Source organism: Lates calcarifer, linkage group LG7_1 (genome assembly GCF_001640805.2).
Source record: "Lates calcarifer isolate ASB-BC8 linkage group LG7_1, TLL_Latcal_v3, whole genome shotgun sequence".
Classification (NCBI taxonomy): Eukaryota; Metazoa; Chordata; class Actinopteri; family Centropomidae; genus Lates; species Lates calcarifer.
In genome coordinates, this window is record NC_066839.1 from 23188992 (window position 1) to 23206488 (window position 17497).

A 17497-nucleotide genomic window follows, 5' to 3' on the forward strand; every position below is an offset into this window, starting at 1 on the left:
CTCAATATGATTTTTACACAGGTTCCAGGTCGTGTCAACACTATCGAACTGGATAGCAAAGCTTAATGCCTGTCAGAAATACAAAGTCTTCACACATGTCATTGAAAACCATTAAAAATTGTCTGATCACATTCTATTTTATGTACAAGGTGAGGAAATAAACTATAATTAACTCAAGTTTCATCTCTGACTGAATGCTTATGGTGATTTACCTGCTCCCAATCAGACAGCCCCACACAGTAGAAGAATTCACACTTACGGATTTGCATTTAGCAGTAACAACTGTAGCCATACCTTGTTTTCCTGCCTCCTGGAAGCCAAAATCCAAGTAATGCAGCTCTAAAGACAAGATAACTTTTGAAAGAGGAAATAACAGTCTTTCACAATTGAAAAGCTAAATACATAACTACTAAAATGCCTCCCCAAATGTTTTTGTATTTTGTTATCAATTGTTTTTATTATTTTTTACATATACATAGAAAATGAAAACACATACACATACAGAAACAAAAAGATTCAAAAATAGTAATAACCCCATGGAACACTCCCCAACCATAGACAAAACCAAACTAGGATCCCACTGACATAATACATCAGACAACAACAATATAATATTAGAGGCTCAGTCAAGCACTCAATTCTTCAATTCTTTAACTTCAAGTAAAATGGAGTGCTAGGTTAGAATGGTCTCACTTTTACCACCATGCATCCTGGCTACAGATAGCTCCAAATTAAAGGACAGGTTCACATTTTTTTTAGTGTTAAAACAGTGGTCATGTGCCCATAAGAACATTAAAGATTACAGGTTTTGTTTTCTGTAATAATCTCATGTTCTTCTGGCTGTTAAGAGATCTCTTTCAGAATGCGTTTAGAAATAAAATGTATGATTATTATGTGCTTCCAATGATGGGAGACAAAAACCACAGTCCTCTTTCCCTGCAAAATATATTTAAAAGTTAATCTGAGGATAATATGACACTTCAACAGTCTGATTAAGCAAAATGAAATGGATCTCTTCTAAAGTCATTGTCTTTTGAGTATGAAAGTCCCTTGTTGTGTCACTGTATACTGTAGCTCAACAAGGAAACAATGGGGAATTTTATACTAAACAGGCTGCACATTTGGAGGATATCCAGGTTAATTTCAAATTAACTTCAGATAAAATTTGGAATATATGTGTGCTCAGAGAAAGGACTGAGGATTTTATCTGCCATCACATCCATAAGTCTGTTATAGGTCTTTTTCATGTCGAGACTTAATACAACACAAGGCAAAGCATTGTCGTGAGCAGCACACAGCACCCAAGGCATGTTATCTGTTGACAGTCAAGATTTTATGAATCCTGTTTGGTTGCCGTAAAAAAGCATTGTCATATGAGGCAAGAACTTAAACTTATATGTAGATAGACAAGTGAAGCAAACAAAAATTACTGAACCCATCCTATCCTGGTGAATTCCCTTTCCTCTACTACGTAATGCCTTTCTCTATTTGGTCACAGTTAGAGGGTGGATATTATTTAAAACAAATTCACATTTTATCTTGTCCATCAATACTGCAGACATACAGAGTTGGAAGGAACAGACTACAGAATTAGTTTCTTTTGATGTAGTCATTTTTTTCTTTTGTTATCTCTTATGAATTCCTTGAATGCACATCAAAAGATCCAAGGATCATCAACTGTATATCATTATCTGCCATTTTTAAGTAGCGTGTTGTTAAAGTACCATCATGTGGCGCTCTCTGTGAGTATCAGAGAGGGTGATTTCTGAAATAATGACACAGCATTTGAGTGCAAGTCTGACAGCTCAATGTATGTGAGAGAATAAATCCTAATAAGTTAATAAGAAGCAAATAAGGATAAGTCTGTTCTGGAATCAGTCTTGCGCCTATGTGAATAAAAATGTTTTGTCCAGTTGAAGGATTAATGGCCCCTTATAAAGTGACAAGACTCCAACTGAATGAATGCTGTTATAGAGGGGAGAGACAATTGAGGTGGCTGATTAGAGCAATCAAGTAAGGGATCAAGAACAGAACAGAATAGTCCCATTAAGTCTGGCATCAGATTCCAAATTGCACTTCTTTTGAGTGTTAACACAGAGAAAAGCTATAGTACATTTGCCTTTACATATACATTGGTTGAACCATCTCCTATCTCAAAGCTGACAGTAATAGTAGGTGTTGAAATGCATCTTAACAGCACTAAAGTAGCAGCTACCATGTGTATCTGAGAAGGATCAAATCTGTCTTATAACAAATACTGTGCACCCTGTGTGCCTTGATTGTATTTTGACTGATCAGTTTTTCCAGACAGGAAGAACCAATGCAGTGTACTCAGTGCAAGACAGCATTCCACCACCAGACCAAGAACCAAACAAAAAGTCTACAATTTTCACTATTACATTGTTGTTTTGATTTTTCATCAGTTATTTACTGTAAATTCTATTTCTAAATGTTGTTTTAAAGCCTTTTGCACACTGTCAAAATGACACTCTAGAGGGTAAATACTGAATGCTTTTTGGTGTAAAAGTAATCAAACTTAATTATACAGTAAGTCTAAATATATTTGTATCAGCCTACAAAATATTCACCATGTGAAAAAATATAGAGGAAAAGGTAGTAATTGGTAAGCATCAACTCCAGCCTGTTTATTACTGACTAAAGTTGTCATTAATATTGAGCTGGTGGATTTAGATACACTGTAGATCTCACTCTGATAAGAAATGAAATGAAGACAGAAATGAATTGAATACAATTTTAGCATATACACAGGAATTAAGCACAAACATTCTTGACATATAAAAAGAAAGCAGGAGATTAAATGAAATTACAATACCATCTATTTACATGTATGATAATTTACAGTCACTACTTTCTACTCCAGTCTTTGATCACAGTGAACTCAACATTTTCACTTGCTTTGCTATTTGACTTAATTACATTCTGGTCATTCACTGATCAGGTATATATTTGGGTACATGAATGTGTCTTAACTTGGTCACTGAGGAGGTGGAGATTCTGTCCCTCAATACAGGTCATAAAATCAAAACCTGTACCTACCTGGGTGATCACGCAGCTATCCCGCTCAGAGGACTGGGTATAGCCAGCGCTATTTCTCTGTATACAACTGTGGGCAGAACCTGAAGGCAGCAGTTGACACACTGATACTCCAGGCTGACAGACTGAACCCTTTCAGATCTGTGAGATCATCTTAGGCTACACGCACAGGAAGCTCATCCCCTGGCTCAGGGCCCAGGCTGGTGTAGGTGACAGAGGGCTCCAGGACACCAGCACTGAGCTGGGGTGGGTCGGTGGCCGGCTGGCTGCCCGTGTTCCTGAACTGCTTATAGACTCGTGGATCCTGGGCCACATAGGTAGATGAGGAGGAGTAAAGGACCAGGCCCAAGATAATGATGAAGAATGACAACAGATAGAGGGCAGAGAACTGCAACACAGAGACAGACAGTAGATACTGCTGCTTTATACTGATTCAAAACCTATCCTGTCAATGTAAATTAGTGTGTACCAATCAATGGAGTTTTTAAGCTTAGTGGTGATGTCACTGTACCCAGTATATTGTGCATGTATCAGCAGAAAATAATTAAACTTTAAATTTCTTCATCCTGCTTCAAAAAAGTTTCTAATGAGGACCACATCTAGATGTGTATTCTGACTGTTCAAAAAAGTCTTTAGGACTGGTATAAACTAGTCTCATCTGTAAATGAGTGAGCACCTTAAAACAGACACAGCCATTTTGGAATTTCAATTCAAACAGGATGATGTATTTATTAACTAATAATTTGACACAGACTCAGTCTGTCAGTTGTCTGTCACAGGTGTTATTTTAGCAGTCAAAGCTGAACAATGAAGGCAAATATTCCTGACACACTCATATCAGAATGTATGCCCCAAGATCTATGATGTCACTCCTAAAACACTGTCAGACTCACAATGGACTTTTTTTAAAATGACCAATATCAATGCAACAGAACCACAGACTTTTTTATTCCACACATTCTTCTTTCCTGTCGAAACCTGGCACCTACATTACCACTGACAGAGATCCTGGTGTGCAATGCTACATGTCTGGCACATCTTTTGGCATTTTCTGGCACATTACCAAATCAACAAGTCCTGGCAGTTTGATATTACCTTGTAGTGAAAAAGGAAGAGGCCACAGAAGAGACTGTACAGGTCAGCTGTAAGCAGAGAGAGATTGACTGAGGTGGCACTCGTCCTCTTCATCACCACCGGCATGAAGCTGTACAGGCCAAACATGAAGGCACTGAAACCAACATAGAGAAGACCTGCAAACACACAGAGGGAGCAAATTATTTTACATTACACTCAGACTGCTTTCTAAAACAACTTTTGGATTACATGTAGAAGATGTTTTGTGGTCATTTTTGTGGAAGATTGTATGAATGTTCCCAGGTTGTACATGTTTGTGTGCGCATGAGCATTCTCACCTATCTGCCAGTCCCAGGATACCTTTAGCAGCTCCTTGTGTTCCATGATGGCCCTGGAATAGAACACAAACACAGAGATTAAGACTCCTGTTCCACATTCCTTGCATATCCTACAGATCCATTTGTTTTAACTGTTCTTCACACTTCAACTAAACAAGAGGCACTTGGATTGCTGTATGTCCCACCATGATCTCCATGACAAAAGAACATGTATGCTCACAGTACTACTAGTTTGTCATTAAGGATGCTAATAGAAATCTGTTTTTATCTCATTTAATATGTAAGGCACACCAAACTTTGATCAGATAATCTTTTCCATACAGGTACCTGTGGTTGTAAATATGAAGCTTCTACTATGTGTTATTCTTGAGTTAGCAAGTGCACAAGAAAAATCTGTTTCCTCCTAATTAGCTAATTAGTGGATTCATTAGCAAAGATTAAATTAGACCAATACTTTTGTCCTCGCATGCCATACACAGTGCATTCTGAAAGACAGACACCTTCAATTTCCTTTACATTTTGTTATGTCTCAGACTTATACCTGATCCAAATTTTTTTTCACTCTTTAACCTATACTCAATACCCCATAATGACAAATAATGACAAAGCAAAAACAGAATGTTTGAAATTTGTGCAAATTTATTGAAAAAGAAAAACATTGACATATGTATTTAGACCTTTTGCTATGACTTTAAATGTAACTTATGTTCTTCCCATTTCTCTTGCTCATATTAGAGATGTTTTTGCACCTCAAGAGAAATGGGAGGAACCACAGCTAAATTTCAAGAGTCACAGCAAAGAGCCTGAATACGTAAGTCATGTTCCCTCATTAATATCCACATTTATACAAGGTGCTCCAAAATCTAATCAGATCATCTACTGCAGTACCTGTATGTAAGTTTATACCATGTATCATTCTTGAGTTATCATGCTCATGAGAATGTGTCTACTGAGTCACAGAAAAACAGAATGTGAACCAAAATCCTCGTTTTGAGCTAATATAAGCAGCCTCGTGATGCAGGCATGATCAGATGGTCATGTGATACATGCAGCTGACAATATTGACAATAAAACAGGTGTAATGTCTCCATCCCCCACATCACAATACAAGATTGTGGACATTTATATCGCAATGTTAGTTTCAGAATCGTTACGCTCCTTGTGAGCACTAATGCTTATGAGTATTATCTTTGTGCCATGAGTGAAATTTGAGCAAGATATAGAAAGGAGAAATTTATTTGCAATAGTTAGACAATTTGCTTTCATGCTTCCGTAATTGCAAACAGCCAGTAAAGGTTTTCCTAATTATGACTGCTCATATTGTGATCTCTCATTTTGATGCCTATTTCTTATTAAAATGGCTATGTTATTTAACTATGGGCAAGTAGTTAAGTCAGTCTTCAAAATGTTCAGTGTTCAAAATGTTCACCAACATGTTTACTGTGTAATTCAGTCTAACTTTGTTTTTCTTCACGCTATATTTCACAGTTTCATAAATGGATACTGGTGTTTACTGGGCAAAGTGTTTAGCTTGCTGGAGAGCTGCAGTATGGACGGCTAGTGAGGCTGTCACAGTGTGATAAGAGTCAGAGTCAGAGACGCCGTATGACAATATAATGTCTTGCATACTATGTACCATGGCGGCAGAACAGAAAAGAGTCCCAGTGAGGTCTTGGTGCTACATTCACTGACTAAGAACTATTAAATATTTAAATACATTATTAAGTAATTATAAATCTGTTTATTTGTCCTGTTTGTGTTACTTGAGATAAAGTATTGTGTTATTATCAACAATGCTGTCATTTATCATCATCATGTCATTTAATACTTCATCTTTAAGTATGAGCAGTTCACAAGATGATTCTCTTACAGTGTTTCAGGGTCAACTGCTCTCAGTTATTACATTACATAAATGTTTATCCTATTACCATCTTAAACCTATATTATCACAAATAATGTAAACAGTTGATGGAATGACATAAAAAAAACATTTGTGGACAATTCCCCAAGATCCCAGACATTTTAATTTACCTATTTGGCTATAGTTTGTGAAAATAAAACAAATATTTTCTGGTGGGAATCAGTAGAAATGTCAGAGTCACATGTTAAGCCAAGAATGAAAAGCAAAGCAAAGGCAAAGGCTGACATCACTTTTATCAGCCCTGTTTATTGGCATCCTGTCATACTCCACCCACTGACCAGATGTCCCCAGACTTTCTTTTTATTCCAGTATCCACCTGATCACCTATTTTCCAATCACTGGAACTTCCCCTCCTACCTACACACCTGTTCCTCATTTATTCCAGCCCTTTTACCCAGTCAACTGCCAGATTGATTGCTGTTGTCTCTGTGTGTTTCCCTTTGCGCTGTTCATGCTGTGGACTCAGTTCCTGCCACCTCTATGTAGTTAGCTGTTGTCTGTACCTGTCTGCCTGCCTGTCCTTGTGTCTGTCTATAAGCTTGGTACTCATTACTTACTCTATTAAAGTTCCATCATTGCACCAGCCTGCCTGCATTTCTGCACTTGGGTCCTCCCTGCCTGTGTTCCTACCACCAGCTCCCAAAGGTGCTCTAAAAAAATTACCTGAGACTAACTACTGACAACTCTCATTTTACTAACATTTTATGAACAAATAAACAAATTCAACAAGATATATGGAATTTTTGTGAAAGAATCTCAAGTACTTGAGGTATTGGAATATTTCCATTTTATGCTGTTTTATGCATTCGCTATACTGCACTTCAGAGGGAAATATTGTACTTCTGCACTTTTTACTTTTTTACTTATTATTTTACTACTACATATATTTTGCATTTTTGAATGCAAGACTTTTATTTGTGTTACTTTGTTTAAGTAAATGATCTGCATACTTGTTAAACCACTGGAATTGAACAGCAAAATATAGAGGGCATGTCATAAAAATGCACAATAACTGCCTACATCTTGGTAAATTTATTTATTTGTTCATAAAAGAAGAAGATACCTCAACACTCCCATTCCACTGTTCACTGTTCACTCTGCACTTTATATTGTCATCATTTGCACTATTTGTATATACTACGTTACTGTGTTGTGTTTATTTTATTTTATTTTATCTCTATTGTCTATTTATAATTTCTGGCTATTTTTTATATTTATTTGTGCTGTCAGTTCAATAGCAGCTAAATTGTCTTTTGTTGTTTTACAAACAATGACAATAAAGAATTGTATTCTATTCTATTCTAAAATGTTAGTAAAACGAGACTTGGAGGCAGTGTGTCTCTAGGGTGTCAGTATGTTTTGTGGGCACCTTTGTCATGGCTGGTGGTAGAGGCTCAGACAGGGAGGACCCAAGCACAAGGAGCCTGTGCAATGTGGAAACTTTTATAGATTAAGACTTACAGGCAAGACACATGGTCTCACATGAGTCCACAGCATGAGCAGCACAAAGAAAAAACACACAGTACTGTGCTTAAATAGTTACTTTCCACCACTGTCCAGCTCTCACAAAGTACGCTCTTCCCGAACAACAAACTCACAGTTGGATACCACTGAAAAAGGATCCGAAGAGTCCTATCATGCCAAGGAACTCCACGCGGCTTAGGTTCTTCACAATGAACTCCTCACAAACGTTGGAGATCCCGTACAGTGTTGCTCCTCCCAGAACCAGAAGATCCCCAAATAGCTTTTGGTCTCCTAGACAAATAATAAAGAACAAGGAAGAAAGAGGGAAGGAAAGAAACATGTGCAAGACTGCTTTGAGCAAATGAGCAAGAGACTTACTACATCCCAAGCAAACCGGCAACATCCACATGTGCCTGCACCCTAAGCTTGAACATGTCTTTGTATATGTGTATGCCACATTAAGATTAGGAGTAGTTTAGGAGGATTAGGAGGAACCAAAACCTTTCTGTATATGGGGGCCCAGATGTGCAGTCTGTAGTCAAATGTACATTTGTGGTGCTGTGTACTGTGTGTATGTGTGTGTGTGTGTCTGTGCGGGGTGGGGGTACTCACCGAGGCCCTGCTGCCGACCAAGTAGGATGTCAGCTCCCACCATGCAGCCAATACCCAGCAGACACAGTCCTGCCCCGACAAAGTGGGCAGCCTTGTACCTCACCAAGAGAAAGAACCAGGACAGTAGCAGAACCACTGGGATGACAAAACAGTCTAATAGCTGAGAGGAAGATCAGAGATACAGAGAACAAACATGTGCACATTGTCAATTGTTTTATTTCTGGTTCAGTTGTTTCTTCTTCCTGGGTGGGCTTTTCACTTTGTGCAAGCATCAGACTGGTGCCCAGTGACAACCAGTAAACAGCAGCAGCATTGGGCTGGCTAGTCCTACATTGAACAGTGGATAAGAACCATGGATGATCTACATCCTTCCCACCAAAAGGGGTGAGTTGTTTTCGCCAATTCATGCTTCTCTGAAACCCCTCATCTCCACTGGAGAACTGTTTGCAACACCTGGGCCCTGATCACAGAGGTTTCTCTGTTTGATTTATTAAGGGTGCAGCTTTTGGAGTTTTTGGTGACATCTTTTCTTTTCAGTCATTACTGTTTGGGCCCAAATATCCAGCCAGGGGGACAGGTCTCTCATGAATTTCATAACTGCTGCTGCTAAATGGACCATCTAGCTAAGCCAGCAGAAATATTGCTAAGCTGGGAATTGTGTTGATTCCTGCTGAGTAGGTATTAAAAGGACTCCTGAGGGTTTGTCTCAGAGTGAAGCAAACCTGGTACACAATGTAGGCTTCATTTGGGCAGCAAGGAGAGCACCGTGCATAGTAAGGGCAGATCCCAACTGGCACAACAGACAACCATTTACACCTGCAGGAAATTTTGAGTAACTAGTTAACTGCATGTTTTTTGGCTGTGGGGGGAAACTGGAGTACCCAGAGAAAACCCGCTCAGTCTCAGGGAGAACACGCAAACTCCATACAGGCAGCCAGCTGGCCACCAGGTTCAAACCCAGAACCTTCTTGCTGTGAGGCAACAATGATAACTACTGCACTACTGTGCTGCCCTCTAAACAAACTGTGTGCAATAATATTTCATATTTTCTGTTTCTAAGCTACACAGTCAAGTTAAAAGCCACTCTGGAAATTTTAACTTGGTTTTTATCCAGTAATGTAAGCTGATTCCCCATTCCAAATAGGTAAGTGCCCTACTGCCTACATAGAGCCTTAATGTAATGCCAAATATTGAATTTGCAATACAGTGTTATTACATTACTTACAGGTAATTAATTACATTGAGAATAAATACACACACACACACACACACACACACAAGCACACATCTTTATTTAGCATGTTAGTATGCTAACATTAGTTAATTGCATTAGACACCAAATACAGCTGAGGCTAATAGGAATGCATACATTATCTGAGAACCATGAAAGTCTGAAGATTATTTAGTGCTATTCCATTAAGTGGATGTTGAGGTATTTCATTTTGGAAAGTGGAAATTGCTGGTGGCTCCAGTGGAAAAGTCAGAGGACCACCATAAGGATTCATTCTTTGGGGACCTTGAACGTCTGTTCAAAATTTCATGGAAATCCATCCAATGTTGAAATAATTGTTGTGTAGACGAAAAAAGAAATAGAATGGTCAAAATCTGCAACAGAGACACTTTACTTATTGGTTAGGCTCCAAAAACATTGGATTCTACATTTCCCACAGTTTACCAGTTTGTAACACAGACATCACCAGGTTTATTTTCTTTTAATTTGTTCCTCCAGAGCCACAGAGGACACTGTACATCTGAGCCAGAGCAGACCAAGACGAGGACATTTTGACCTGTGTGAACTGCAGTATTACAAAGTTAACTCCTTTTACATTATGCTATGCATCAACAAAGTTATACACACACACATGCACACATATACAGTACTAACCTGTACACTGGAGAGTGTAGTGTACTGGTAAGCCTTGAGGACCAGATAATTGGCCTCAATGTCTATCAACCCCAGAATCATGTACTTCCACCAGCGCTGCTTCAGAATGGCCAGCAAGTTCCCTTCGCCTGGTATGACACACAGGGAAGACAGTGAAAATAGTGAAGCATCATTGCGTTTTGCATAGAATACATGAAAATCACTGCTGTCAGTCTGATTTGCCTTTACTGTATGTTGAGTCCTTCACCGCTTCCTAGTTTGGTTTAAGAATCATCTGCATCTGCAACAATCTTATCACAGCTCCCACATCTACTATGAATAAAACAACATTGCGAAACAGAGAAGGACTATGAACTATTGCAGGCTTGTTAGCAATGATTCCATTTTCACTGATCCCAAATGTCTTGATTCAGACATCAGTATTTCGGAGGGTCTTGGGCTGTTTTCTGATGGTTAAACTTCAGGTATATAGATATGTTTTCATCTAGCCAGCACAGTCTTTTTCCCCTTCTCTTATGTACAGTATTGTGTGAATTATTATTTTGTTACTTGTGTAAATAAATTACTTGTATTAGTGGAATAAATTACCTGCCTTGTATGCTACCTATTAAAATGTGCAGGTTTGACTAGGCAACAAATTTTATTCCCTTCATTTATTTAGACAACTTCCAAATAGGAAGAACAGACTGACACCCTTGAGTTACTGTATGTTATGACAGATGTAAGCTGGTTAATGTCACAAGATATAGAATCAATAATGAGAAGCAATATATTTAAAAATTATATTAATAATAATAATACATTTTATTTATAAGTGCCTTTCTGGTCACTCAAGGACACTTCACAATATACACTAATCAATAAAACAACAATGGATAAAATCAACAAACTTTAAAAATTTTAAAAATGTAGGATGGTGAAGTTGGTGAAGCAGTAGGAATGGTTACAGCAAGTCTTAAACAGATGAGTTTTGAGTCTGGATTTGAAAACAGGAAGAGAGCGGGTCAGACAGATATGGAGGGGCAAGGTTGTATATGGCCTTGAAGTTGCTGAAGGATGGGGGACCTGTTGAAGCTTATGGAGGAGCTTTTCAGGGAGGCCAAAGAGGAGAGAGTTGCAGTAACCAATGCGGAAAGTTGGAGGTGAACCAGGATTTTATTTCCAATAAACAGGAGGTGAGGGAAGAAGGAGGGAAAGTGGAGTTCAGCTTGCTAGAAAGGTAGAGCTGGGTGTCATCTGCGAAGCAGTGGAAATGGATATTGAAATTAAGATATTGCCAAGGGGGAGAAGGTAAGAGATAAAAAGAACACCTGTAGTGACTGGGAAGGGGTCGGATTTGAAGGATTTTTGTTGTATGAACTGAGTGCGGCCTGAGCGATAAGAGTGGAACCAATCGGGGGGGTGTGAGTGATGCCAATGGAGGAGAGTCTACTGAGAGGAATGGGGTGTGAGATGGTGTCAAAGGCTACACTCAGGTCAAGAAGGATGAGAATGGAGAGCAAACTGGTGTCAGCTGCAATTAGAAGATCACTGGTGATTTTTATGAGGGCGATTTCTGTACTATGGGAGAGTGGAAGCCAGACTGGAAAGGTTCATAGAGGCTATTTTGAGTTAAATGCAAATGAAGCTAGGAGGCAACTATTTTTTCAAGAATTCTGGAGATGAAAGGTAAGTTCAAGATGGGGCAACGGTTATTGTAGTTGATGGGATCTGAGCCAGGTTTTTTCAGTTTTGGGGTGACAACTGCAGTTTTGAGTAGTGAAAGAACAATTCCGGCAGTAAGTGAAATGTGAATGATAGTGGATATCAGGGGAAGTAGGGAGGAGAGGCAGGATTTGGCCAAGGATGTGGGGAGAGGTTAAACCTGGTATGTGGAGGGCCTGGATTTACAGATGAGGTCTGAGATTACAGAGGCATCAGGGAGTTGAAAACAAGAGAAGGGCTGACAGTGTGGGAGAGATTCAGGTGGGGAAGGAGACATTTTATTATGTAACAACCTCATTCTAATGAACTAGATTTAATGTCATGTAAAGCCACTAAAATGTACAATGTAAGTATATTTTACTTACTTTACACACATACATACACTTAGAGTAAAGTTTATCATGTTCGTGTTAACATTTTGAGTGACCGCATGTTACGCAAACTTTAATTTACACAACCTAATCTGCATTGTGTTACTATGAGTCAATATTGTGTACTATTCAATGCTCACATGTATATTTTTTACCACAATTTATAGTGTATAGTAGTATAGGATAATATTAATTAAGCAAATTAAATGCTACAATTTGCATCTTAAAATCTGAGGAGAAAATCCCCTGTGGCACATGGGATCTGCTAAGCGACTTTATAATCATTACTATACACATATATACAGAGATAGCCATTGGCATTGCTCCATACATATTCTATGTGTGTAATTAGAGCAGCTAATACATTTCTGTTGCCAGTTTTGAAGAATCGTATTCTCTAAAGTAAAGATTCCAACCTGTAATTGTAAGGCTGCAGTATTTGAGGCTAAACTGTGAGTCTTATTTTGGGTACACATATTCAAGTACACAGCGTAAAGCACATTGATGTGTCAGTTTAGGAGTCCTTTAATAATACATTCACCTAATTAATCACACTGCTTTTAACAATAAAAACGTATCTATATCCATATTGGTGTATCTGATCCTGCTACTTGCTACTTTATTTGGTATTGATTGAAAACCACATTTTATGCTGTTGTCCACTATGCCTTTCATACATTGCCACTATGCACACACTTCAGTTTCTGTCTGTACCTTGCCTAACTGCCAGTGTGGTGGTGTAGACCAGAAACAGCAGGATATAGTTGAGAAAGCTCTGGAACACTGGTGTGCTAGCATGGAAGTCGTCAGCCAGATACTTGCTGGTCAGACTGATAGCACAGATTAACAAGGACAAGACCTGGCCCAGCGCCAGGGTCACCAACAGGTCCCTGCAGAGGACAGGAGACATGGACAAAGGCTCATCAGTGTTTCATTAAGGATGATTTTATATCATGATCATAAGGTAATATATCAGTATATCAGTATTAGCCAGTATTACATCAGCACTCAGCTTGTACAGTGGGGTCAAAAAGTCTGAGACCACTTGAAAGTAGACTTTTGGACCCCACTGTATGTTTCTGTCTATGATGTGGCAAATTAACACAAACACATGATGCTTGAAGTCCCACTAAACCTGGAATAACTGAGGGGCAGTGGTCTAGTGAACACAGCATTGACATATCATCACTTTTTAAGTTGATATGTTGAACTTGTTGCTGTAGTGCTGTAGTGTTGCTCTAGATGTGAAGGTGACTGTTGAGAACAGCATTAAGATCCAGCATTGAGACATTGGAGTAGAACCTGACAGACACAGGACGTCACCATGGCTGATATTAGCTTATCACAGATACAGTATATACTGTATAGTATGTTAACTGATAGGTAATGAGGAATCCCAATAAAGAAATGCTTAAGATATGTTGAAGGTTACACAGTTTGCCCAGAGTAAAGTGGTCCACCATTCTTGTAGTGGTAGATCCTCCCCCTTTCTCCATTATAACCAGAGGTCTTAAAATAAATTCATACCTTGCTGGAAATATTGCTTAGATATTTGCTGTCTATGTTGACATGACCTCATGCAGAGTCTGCTGATTTGCTGGTTGTCTTCATTTCATGTTGCAAATCTCCCATACTGTCTCAGCCTAAAGGGTAACTGAGGTCTAGCCCTGACCATTGGAGTACATGTAACTGATCTGATTTGTCAGACCAGGAGACAAAGTTTCTTTCCTTCTTGCTACTGTCCTGTTTGTGTCTGATAGAAAGACACATATCTTGGTTACAACTTTTTAATAGCCAAAACTTGGGCATCCTTATAAAAAAAAGAAACCAATATCAGCCATTACACCATATACTGGCTTAGATATCAGTATCACTATCAGCCTCAATTTTCTTTTCATCTGCCTTACATGTGGCCTTTGCTTGAATGTGAGCCTGCTTTGTTCTGTCTTCCCACTTTAATAAAGGTTTCATTACAGTAACATCCCTCTCGGTCTGTGGCAGCAGGAATAACACCACCATACACACATATGTGTGCACATGCTGACATGGGTCTGTCCTGCTGGTCTCAAATTCAACTTGTGGCCAGGCAGCCAGTCCAATTGCCCAGGATAAACAAGAGAGGCCAGGGACGATAGAACAGCAGATGGCAGGAGAGGGTCTCAGTGTGTGTGTGTGTTCTCGTGCATGCTGTATGCAAGAGTGTGCCTGAGCACATGAGAAATACAAAGACTGCTTGCAAGAAATAGTGAGCGAGGCAGTTGGATATGGATTAAGCAGCAGAGACAGGACAGCAGCCATTGTGCAGCACAGCCTCAGAGCAGGCTGATAATTCCACCATAGCAGCCTCCTGTGTTAGCAGGACCCAGTCCAGGCTCTGCTCTGGTACCATAGGGTGCAGGAATGCCCCCACTCAAACATTCACCAACTACACATGATGTGATGTTCATGCAAACGGATGATGCCGTTAAGGTTGCTTTGTTGACATCTGTTGCACAACATGATTCCTGCTGCATCAGACACGGGATTGACGAGTCTGATGTTACAGGTTGTGTATGAAACAAAAGGAATACGAGCCCCCCCGTGATGAGCTGCCGTTCTGACTAAGCGTGGAGAGAATGTGAAGGGGTGCTCATCCTCATCTTACCTAGTTAAGACCTTCCTGATCCGCTGGTAAAGGCTCGGCGCCGGGATGCCCGTACCTCTGGGAACGCTCTCCACAGTGGAGACGACAGAAATCATCCTGCCACAGACGGAGCGGAGATCAGCGCATTCCGCTCCGAAGAGGACCGGAGGAATAGGAGGGGACGAGGTGCAGGCTCACCTCAGCCGACGGCGGAGACGCAGTGGACTCTCCTGATGTCAGTATTGCAGGCAGCAGTACAGTTCAGGGGGAATACGCAGTAGTATGTAGCAGCGATGCTGTTAAGGTGGAACAAACCTGCTGCTGGGACGCCCTTCCCTGATGAGAAACTACGGGATTGAAAACCAGGTCCTACATTCGATAGAGAAGCTGATTTCACCACAAGGTGGCGCCCTTTTCGCCCAGACTCCCTCATGGGACGAAGACGTAATACATCAGGATATGTGCACACATACCAACGTCTTACTCAGAGCATTTCCTACGGAAGAGGATTTTATTTGCATGCATGCAGCTTTTAAAATATGTTACTAAATTTGATTTAACATGGGAATCGTTTTGTGTGGTATGAAACAGGGTCACGATCTGGATTTGACATTTACATTTGACAATTCCTCCCATGCTCCACCCAATCAGTGATTTGTTCCCCAAAATATATTTATTTATGTACTATTAATAAAAGAACTGGAATTATATTTAATATGACGTAAATGTTGACAATATGTATTTGTTTTAGAGTTAAATCATCAAACAAGAGTACTTTTTACACACCCTCACATCATCTGCTACTGATACTAGCAAAATAGTGACAATTAACACATCTCAAAACACATACAATCAGCTTCCTGAAAACAAAAAGAGAAGACCAACAGAAAGCAAAACAAAACAGAATGAAAAATCTCTGTAGGTACCTTTAGAATTGGAAATACTGGTGCAATTGTGCAAAACAACTAGTTTCCACTAGTCAATATACAAACCTCACAGCAACAGGATCCACTAACTGCTCATTGAACATGTTTTGCCATGTTCCACTTTAACCAAGAGAAATTTTTCCATATCAGATTGTTCATTTAATTTCTTGTTCATTTCCAGAGGCCAGAAAAGGGCAAATGATCCACAGTTACACTAGAAAAAAAGAGGTTTAGTGAAAGGTTCAGGGAACTAACCCAAGAGCAAAAGCATTTTTGTTATTATCTTGCAACTTCTTACTGTCTTAGCATACCTCAGGGAGTTCTGATCCACAGGTTGGGAACAACTGCTCTGAGGAACTTAAAAGTACAAGAGTTTGCACCAAGAGGCAGTCTCTATCATGTTACAATATCAGTAACATTTATTGGCTGAGGACATCAATTCACCATTCAGCTTCACGTGTGGTGTGCAGGCATTACAATTCTCACCCAGACAACTGGCTGCAAAGTTCACAATACTACCTGTCATATAGTGATCATGTGGCATAAATTAGTGTGTACAATGAAGCTTCAAAATGTTTGTTCTTTCAGTCAAGATTTATCACCATGAGCAAGTTCAGAGAGATGCACTGCTTGTTTTAGAGGTGCTGTTCATTAGATCTGTAACATGGAGTGGAGAGGCATTTGATTATGTGGTAAGACAGAGCTCAGAGGACCAAAAGCAAATAATTTTAATGCACCAGACCCAGACAGAGTATACATGTGGGACATGGTCAAACATATGTGTTTAACAGCCACATGAGGTGATGCAGACAGTCATTATGTCCCACAGTATCTGGGTTTGGTCTGATGGCTTCTTGCATGGAGGTGAAAATGTTAATACTCAGACAGAAAGCACATGAACACACTGACATGATGATGCTGAGGCTCTGGGATATGGACAAATATGGATAATAACATTTAAAGTTATGAGGACTGGATAAAATGTCCTCACAACAATGGTTTCACACCAAAATTTGTCCTCACAGCTATAGAAAGACACACACACACACACACACACACACACACACACGTCATGCTCTACCAGTGTTATCATGAATATATCATGTTTAACATAGGCTTTACCCAAGGGTAACTATCTAATTGCAGTTTTATCTCCATACATTAGATATATTTTCTGGTGGTCAGGAGTTAACTAACATTTTCTAAGACATCTATACTTTCTAGTACTTTTCTCTCTTATTTTAGAGAAAGACCTGAGCCACAATACAACACATCAAAAACAGTATTGTGACTTCACATCTCCATCCTGACAACCAACTGTAATCTCTAGACAACAAAAGAGACTGAAAGAAGCTGCCACCACAAGGTAAAAGTATGGGTAACTTACAAAACTTTGAACACAAGCATAAACAAAACATGACTTTTCATTGACAGAAAAAAAATCTTCTGGAGCTTCTGACTGCATTCAATGGTCTTCCTCAGGGGATGGAGAAGGATAAATTGTTACAATGTGGCCTAAAAGTGG

General features: G+C 39.4%; 1 protein-coding gene across 1 annotated transcript; it reads right to left on the bottom strand.

The window, feature by feature from the left end:
* Positions 1-431: 431 nt before the first annotated feature.
* Positions 432-15464, bottom strand: slc35f1 (solute carrier family 35 member F1). The gene is made up of 8 exons (XM_018699739.2): positions 15068-15464; positions 13138-13313; positions 10349-10476; positions 8464-8623; positions 7986-8142; positions 4467-4519; positions 4150-4304; positions 432-3442 (listed from the first exon to the last, which is right to left on the bottom strand). Exons 1-8 carry the CDS (start codon positions 15160-15162, stop codon positions 3209-3211), a joined length of 1158 nt encoding a protein of 385 aa, XP_018555255.1. The 5' UTR covers positions 15163-15464; the 3' UTR covers positions 432-3208.
* Between the last annotated feature and the right edge of the window lie 2033 nt (positions 15465-17497).

Bases quoted from the DNA above. Each gene is read 5' to 3' on its own strand.
- slc35f1 (XM_018699739.2), bottom strand. From the start codon at position 15,162: ATGATTTCTGTCGTCTCCACTGTGGAGAGCGTTCCCAGAGGTACGGGC. The intron at 10,477-13,137 runs GTACAGACAGAA...GTGTCATACCAG, and splicing joins CACACTGGCAGTTAGGCAAG to GCGAAGGGAACTTGCTGGCC. The intron at 4,305-4,466 runs GTGAGAATGCTC...GTGTGTTTGCAG, and splicing joins ATCCTGGGACTGGCAGATAG to GTCTTCTCTATGTTGGTTTC.